Raw genomic sequence first — 7,521 nt, 5'->3', positions numbered from 1 at the left:
ATTTTTTGAAAAGTTGGGATATTTTTTTTTATATATGGCAAAAGTTGGGCATTTTTTTTATTCTCCCTAAAATAAAATTAGAACTCATTCTCAGCATCACAAAGTGCCACATCGCGATTCATCTGCGGGTATTATGCATGCTTCCATCCCGAATTGAACAAGCTTCAAAGGCAAGAAATCAAGCATTCTTCTAGATTTGTGCGAGCTAGGCATTACAAGGTAAAATTGCTGCCCTAGGGATCTACTTCGCTACGTGTTCGTCATAATTGCGCTTCAAGCTTACAGGTGTATTATCGTCAAATATTTACCATTCACTGTCACTAATCTCAATGTCATCGTACACTTCTTGCGGCGACAAATCGTTGATGGAAAGTTCAGCCCGACCTGGATGCTGCTGAGTTAGGCTCCTACCCTCTCGATCCATTATTGTCAGGAAGGGTTCTACTTCGAAGACAAATATGTCACCCGTGCATGCATAGTCAAGACCATTTACACCTCGTGTGGTAACGAACATCTCCTCACGACGCGACACAATACGCTGCTTGGCTAAAAAAGCTCGCGGTCGCGTGATTGATCGAAATGCCTTTGGTGCAGGAATCTCGTTGGTAATCGCAACTGTTCGCGTTAAAATTGCTCGGGCAACATCGTGCGAGCGTATTGAGACCTAAAATGCGTTAAAATTCACCTTTAGTAAGAACTGTGCAATGGAAGCAATGTGATTATCAGCGTACCACAGAGCTGCTAACGCATTTGTAGGATTCAGCAATTATTGATTCACACAGACTCATCAGCTCCATAGCATCAGATAAACCATCAATTTGCGAGAAAAATGCTATGCTGTTTTCATGAACAAGTCCAAGAATTCGATCGAGGGTCATCGTAGACGCATCAAAAATTTGATCGTAGCCTCTGTCATTCGCATCACTATTCAATAAAGTAGGTTCTTCAAAATTGTTTTCAATAGTTTTTCCGTAAAGCAATTTTCCAATCACGTGAAATTCAGAGAGAAATAGATCACGAGCGCCAGACCTTATCACTGATGATGACTTGGAATTCACAGACAACTTCTTAACTGATTTAATTGGGGACGTCGGCATAGATTCGTGCTTTGTCACGTTTGCAGGTTGCAATAACTGCAACATGTTTAATGCATGTCGCATATCACCGTTGCATTTGCCGATAATACTATCGAAATCTGCTGAGTGGAACCGACACTTCTCTTGTGCAGCCACATACTTTAAATGTTTCTTCAGCTGCGGAGACGTCACAGCGTTCACATGAATAATTGTCGTCTGCGGCGAATTTATCACCGCGGTAGAAAAAATTCGGCTCAAATGATCCAGATCAATCTTGCCTTCGCGAACGTCGCTGTAGATACAAACAACAGGATAATGGCAAATCCTTGTGGGGTCTGTGATGGCTTGATAAATTTTCCGTAGCTTTTCATCGCACAAAGAATTTTCGTTAGACCATGATTGTGGCCAGGTCTCGACTATGACGATATGTCTTGTGCTACCCGGTAACTCTCCCTGTTGACTGCAAGACGACCGGCGCTCGTGCCTAATAGTCGATGCGTGTCGAGAAGTAGCGACAGGGAGTGCTGTAAAGGCTGTTGAGCGATAGATAAAATCAGAAAAATCGTCTAAGCTAGATGTATGCGGAATCCAGGAATCCTCTCGAAACTTGCGCTTATAGTCAAGCGAACCTGCGGCTGAGTTGTCTTTCCACTCTTTAATTTGCAAACCAAGCTGTCGGGCAATGCAGCGCACTGCCGTTGATTTGCCAGATCCCGGCGGACCACACAAGAAAAGCAGCCGCTTTTGTAGCCTTCCAGGAATCGGCGATGCATTACACTCCAGCCATTTAGCAATTTCATGCACCTTCTTCCTGTTCACACATAAATCTTCCACCGTCTTCGGAGTATATAAATCTGCCCATAGACCCTTTTGAGTCTGAGCGGCAATCTTATTGACGCCAATATCGTTACATCGGAAATGTGCAGCTCGACCGTCACGTAGTGGCACAGAAGTGAATTCAACAACGTCATTATTTTCTCCACTCGTGTTTCTGTTTGCTCCTTCTACACGTTTAAATCGAGAATCTGATGGCTGCTCATTAGTAGTGATCTCGATCGCTTTTTTGTTTCCTGGTAGCGATAGCCATTGAGAGAGCTTCTGCACTTTTCGTGGAGAACTTGAACGATAGCTTTCACACAGTTTGCATTGAGAGTTGGTGACATCTACGTTGATGAATGTACACATGGAACACTTCCAGGAGCTTTCTTTCTCAAATGCCTTAACTTTCTGTGCTGGTGATCGTGCCTCCTCGCTGCTAAGAATAAGCAGCACATCCGGGTCGTCACTACTGTCCGCCAGTACTTTATCTCGGTTCAATCTGCAAGAATGGATGTACAGTTGTTTAGTATAATTAATGAGGCGATAAGATTTCTGCATACCGCTGTCTCCTACTCCGGCGCATAATCTACGTTTTGTTTAAAATGTTTCATACGTTATCAGGTAATATCTGAGGACAGGCGAGAATTGAGAAATTATTTCTTGAATACTGGAGTATCATGTAATAAAAGACTAATTAAACGAGTTATTTGATGATAACTAGTTTTTAGATGAAAAGGGAAACGGTTGTGAGCTACTTGGAATCCATCAAAAGTCGCGAGGGCAGAGGTGAGGGCAATGTCCTACCGCACCTTTCATTTTTAGTTTGTTGAATAATGGTCTTGACAGCATGAACTAAGTGAGGAACGGTCATAACATAAGTATTAAAAGCTCGTCAGACTTGCCAGTTAGGATGTTCGACTTCAAACTGGCGCAGCTGTAAGTAGGAGCTCAATACGATTGCGAACCATGACATGCAGCTTATTTTTCGTGAAGGCAAATGTTTCAGAGGCAAATTTGCGCATTTCATTTTTAGGACTTGATGTGAGCGAGCGGTAAACTGGTAGATGAAACTTTTGTTTGCCCTGCATCTCCAGAAAGCGTCGCACGACGGGCAACTTGCTGGTGATGTTGTTTTTGATAAGAATTAGCGACCACCGATACAGAATCTCCGAGTTGTTTGAGTCCCATAATGAAAGGTGGTCACCCAACGAACATACAGCACCCGCATTCAAAAACTCAGCCTCTTGGCAGCAATCCAAGAAATAGAGCAATGCATGGGCCTCCCACTGTTTGGCTTCTTCCGACAGATATAGAATGGTTGATTGTACCGGGTAGGCAGCTGACCGCCAGTGAGATGCTAGAACTTCGCAATTTTGCATAATAACTTGGGCATCAGAGAAGTCTGGAGTAAAGCGCGGATGACCCGGTTCATTCAGCCATGTGTCGAATGATATACCACTCTTGAGGTCCGTCCCGGCAGCGTTCGCAAATTCTGGAAAATTAGCCAGAAAAAAATTGATCATTGTCTCTGCTGGAATCGATTGAAAGCAATATTCAGCACAATATCGTTTAAGGAAATTGTCAAAGACCTAATAATTGCACCGAAAGACCAAAACGATTTCTGTAAGTGTACAAAATGATAATGTGAAATGTCGTTCGTACTGCATCCGACCCCACAAGACTTCGCAGGTAGCACACAAATGCGTAGCCCTTCTCGTACGCGCACTGATTGTAGCAGTCACCTGGGTCGATTCCTTCGTCGATCGGAACTCGAAGACGTGTCAGAGGCGACAGCTCTCCAAGCGAATAGATTTCCTCACGAAGCTGAGCTTCTCCTAGTTTGGCATGTAAACAACTTAATGGTCTACGTTCAAAGACAGAACACATTTACAAGTTGACTACGAGGATTTGCATATGGCGAATATGGATTCATCTTACCTGCCACGCGAAACTTCGATGATGCGTCGCTCCGCGTACATCGTAAAACCTTCATTGAGAAAGAAATCGCTCCATGTAGCGTTTGTGACCAAATTTCCAAACCATGAGTGAGAAAGCTCGTGCGCCACAACTTCAGAAATCGAAGAAGTTGTTACTGCAACAGTAAAAATCCTTCATGCAAAATTATGACAACGTACTCGATACAAGTGATTTGTCACCAGCAATTACACAGGGTGACACGAAAGTAAGGCGAGGGTTCTCCATCCCACCGTATGGAAAAGAAGGAGGCATCACTAGCATATCATAGCGCTCCCACTGATAATCTCCAAAAAGCTGCTCACCGATCGCTAGGTATTCCTCAAGAACCCCATCAAATTCTCTTGTAGCGGCTTCTAACATGCACGGCTCCGCCCAGATGCTCGACCGTCGACTCAATTTTGCTTCAACTAAGTTTCCCACCGCCATCGCCACTAGATAAGTCGGAATCGACTGCTTCATCTCGAATCTGAACTTTCTCTTTTGAGCGATTGCATTGCTCTCTTCATCCGTATCACCAACTTTATAATCTTCTACACTGCATAGCCTGGCACCCATCACACAAACAAGCTCCTTGGGTACGATCACAGCAGCGGAGTACGTGATACGAATGGACGGCGAGTCCTGGCAAGGAAAGAGACTGCGATTAAGGACTTCTTGCCCCTGAGTATACATAAATGGCAGCTTTTTGTCCATCGTCTGCTCTTTCTCAAGCCAGCAGATGGCCGGACTCTTTGGGTCCGTATCGTAGTGGACCATGACTCTAAAGGCACGTGCAAGCGCCAGCTCTTCCGGTAGATCAACTTCCAGCATATCACCAAATGAGGTAAAGGGCTTAACACTCCAGTGAGCTGCACTTTTGTCCTCCTTCTCAGGAAGCGCAACGTATACTGAGTGGATGATCAAGTGACATACGTCTAGAGAAAAAGTAGTCACGGCGTCGCTGAGTTTTTTTACTAACAATGTTGATACACCTGACACACGCTTCAGATCCATTTGTATATCTAGCTCCAGATCAACATGGACCATTTGGAATTGGTCTAGAGTCGCGCACGTCGCAGGATCCCGCATTTTGATCTTTAACGAAGTTGCCTATCAGAATCAGAATTGAATCAGAATCGCCATCGGACTCCCTCATTTGACGATTTTTTAATGAATTCAAAGCACGCGGCATTGTGGGACGAGGTTCAGGGCCCCTGTGAGACGCCTATGCTGCAGGCTGCCCTAGGCGCTGACGTGGACCCAACTGCACTGCTAGACGGCTGGACACCTATTCATTTTTTATGCGAAAACTGCTTAGTGAAGCCAGCAGCTCGCACTGAGGGGCTACGGCTACTTCTACTCGCAAATTTTGATGCAAACGTCGTTGACGAGGTGAATGAAGTGCAAAACTGACCACTTATCGTTTATAACAGCTGATATCCTTTGGTGCTGTCAGAGGGGATGGAGTGCCTTGCACCTTCTGTGTACGAATAAAAGCGGAAGCGAAGAGGACCTGGTGCCAAGTATCCACCAACTTCTTTCAGCTGGGGCTAATGTTGATCTTCAGACTTCTGTGCGTGTCAGTTAATGAAAAATTTTTTGGTCGGAATTTAACTCTAGGTGCATTAAATGCATGGCAGGACAACAAAAAATCGGCGCTGCATTTTCTTTGCGGGAACGAGGCGTTGTCCATTGACACCCTGGAGGCTGTGTTGCAGGCCAAGCCCGATTTGAACTTAGTGGATTCGGTACATGAATGAAAATGTTGTGGAAGTTATCGCAATTCTATTTTACTATTTGTTGAGTAGCACGGCAACGTCGCATTGCACTATTTAGCTGAGAATTGCTTTGTCTCGAATCGCATGTTCAGCTTGATGCTGGAGGCGGGAGCAAACCTTAACCATCAGAACCATGTACGTGTGAATCTTAAATGCTCTGGAGATATGCTGACATGGATACATCTTCTCGTAATTCTAAATTCTAGTTTCAATCAACCCCAACACATTATATCTGTCAGAATAGTCGCGTGACTGGGATCGTCATCCGAGAGCTTTTGAAGCACAAAGCCAATTTTAACATCAAAAACAATGTACGTTTCATACAGCAATTTAACGTTCTTTCACTGGTTATGACGTGTCGTGGCTACAGATTGGCTATACCCCCATCCACTACTTATGTGAGAACAATGTATTGACTGTTGATATGCTAAAAGAGATTTTGCGCGATAAACACGTGAACATCACGATCACCAATTCGGTTAGTCAAAACAATAAGAACCGTCAAAACCTAAGGCATTCTATTTTAATGCATAAACCTGATTTGAGCAATGCCAGCTAGGGAAACTTGCAAGCGACTGCATTCCGTTCCAAAATCACGACTGTCGTGCGTACCTTCAAAAATTCGTCGCGCCTAATTTGAACCGAGCGAGTGGGAACATAACTGCATCCTCTCCAATTGGTGGCGAGGACCCTAACGAATTGCCAGAGCCTTTAAAAAAGACACTGACGGCTTGGAATGCGTCGCTGCCGCCGTTTGATGAGGCTTTTTACAACGCAATTTCCTGCGAAGCTGCTTTCGAATCCATATATGTTGAGGTACAGGAGATCTCAAGGCGTGCGTGTGATACTCCTGGTGATATTGCGGCCTTCACCTCGTGGAAAAAAAGCTTAGGCAAGTGGCGAAACTGTATTTTGTTAGCGTATGCGGCGCTAATTCCCCCTGACATTTGGCATCGATACGCTGAGCTGTTCCAGCGTCCTGTACCATCAGATATGTTGAAGTTGCGAGGGGAAATTGAGAAAGCATGGATGCAATATCCAGATCAAATCCAGCGTCGTGGCCGCTTTGAAGCGCTTAGTGGTGTGTTTAACAATTAGAAATTTAGCTTCGTCGTCGTTCATCACATGTATTGTTGTTATACGCTCAATTCGCACTAAACGTTATTCGCATATACTGAATAGCACTGTTTCAAATCTCAACATTAGACTACTCAGTATGATTGTTGATAAATTGCTAAAATTGAATGAAGGAAGTAGTATACACCGTTGTTATAGCATACCGCGTTATTTGAGGGCTGGCATTGTGGTGCGGTCCTGGTTGCCCTGTCAATATTCAGCAACCTTGCTGGCTTCGGGCAACGCATTCGCTGTTTGTAAGACGGAAGATAATTACATCTCCAAAGTAGCACAAATTTGGATATAGCTGGGATCACTTAACTTTTATCCCAAAGAATCTGAGCTAAATTCTATAAAAATCCTGTAATAAATTTAAGTAGTTCGTATTTTAGTGAGAAAAAGGTAAAAAATTGCTTGGGCACATACTGCGCGGCTACCCAAAACACTACGGAGCCTTAAAGTCAAACTTTTTTTGCGCGTTCACGACAATAGCGTTGCACTAGGCAGCATGCATTAGCGTTTCGATGACTGAAGCTGAATAAAACAGTATCGTTTGGAGGATGAAACATGATATGTATATGTATCTTCAGCGGGGCTGCCGTAGCTCTTTACTGAAGCTAAGGTCACCGACCTTACGTTCTTTCCAAGAACCACTTCGAGTGTAGCGGAATGCAATCCCCTACTTTCAAGTACTAAAGCCTTAACCAAGACAAACGAACACTTCTATTCAAAACCGAAACTGCAGCGGGGCTGCCATAGCTTTGCGTTTTGAGGAC

At 44.2% G+C, this 7,521-nt stretch overlaps 3 protein-coding genes across 3 annotated transcripts; 1 reads left to right on the top strand and 2 right to left on the bottom strand.

The window, feature by feature from the left end:
• Positions 1–304: 304 nt before the first annotated feature.
• PHALS_13148 (hypothetical protein F442_21680) lies at positions 305–2,478 on the bottom strand (the record flags this gene model as incomplete). The annotated part of the gene is made up of 3 exons (XM_024728844.1): positions 305–664; positions 732–2,394; positions 2,456–2,478. 3 exons carry the CDS (start codon positions 2,476–2,478, stop codon positions 305–307), a joined length of 2,046 nt encoding a protein of 681 aa, XP_024579281.1.
• Positions 2,479–2,815: 337 nt separating this feature from the next.
• PHALS_13147 (aminopeptidase b) lies at positions 2,816–4,940 on the bottom strand (the record flags this gene model as incomplete). The annotated part of the gene is made up of 4 exons (XM_024728843.1): positions 2,816–3,484; positions 3,558–3,759; positions 3,834–3,963; positions 4,031–4,940. 4 exons carry the CDS (start codon positions 4,938–4,940, stop codon positions 2,816–2,818), a joined length of 1,911 nt encoding a protein of 636 aa, XP_024579280.1.
• An 81-nt stretch (positions 4,941–5,021) lies between these two features.
• On the top strand, positions 5,022–6,727 carry PHALS_13146 (Tyrosine kinase specific for activated (GTP-bound) p21cdc42Hs; the record flags this gene model as incomplete). The annotated part of the gene is made up of 7 exons (XM_024728842.1): positions 5,022–5,243; positions 5,308–5,424; positions 5,492–5,599; positions 5,660–5,764; positions 5,836–5,940; positions 6,000–6,107; positions 6,185–6,727. The coding sequence occupies 7 exons, from the start codon at positions 5,022–5,024 to the stop codon at positions 6,725–6,727; spliced, it is 1,308 nt and encodes a 435-aa protein (XP_024579279.1).
• Positions 6,728–7,521: the final 794 nt, after the last annotated feature.

This window comes from Plasmopara halstedii (genome assembly GCF_900000015.1).
Source record: "Plasmopara halstedii genome assembly, contig: Scaffold_650, whole genome shotgun sequence".
In the NCBI taxonomy this organism is placed as follows: Eukaryota; Oomycota; class Peronosporomycetes; order Peronosporales; family Peronosporaceae; genus Plasmopara; species Plasmopara halstedii.
Note: the sequence above shows the minus strand (reverse complement) of the source record. Positions and strands in the feature narration are given on the sequence as shown.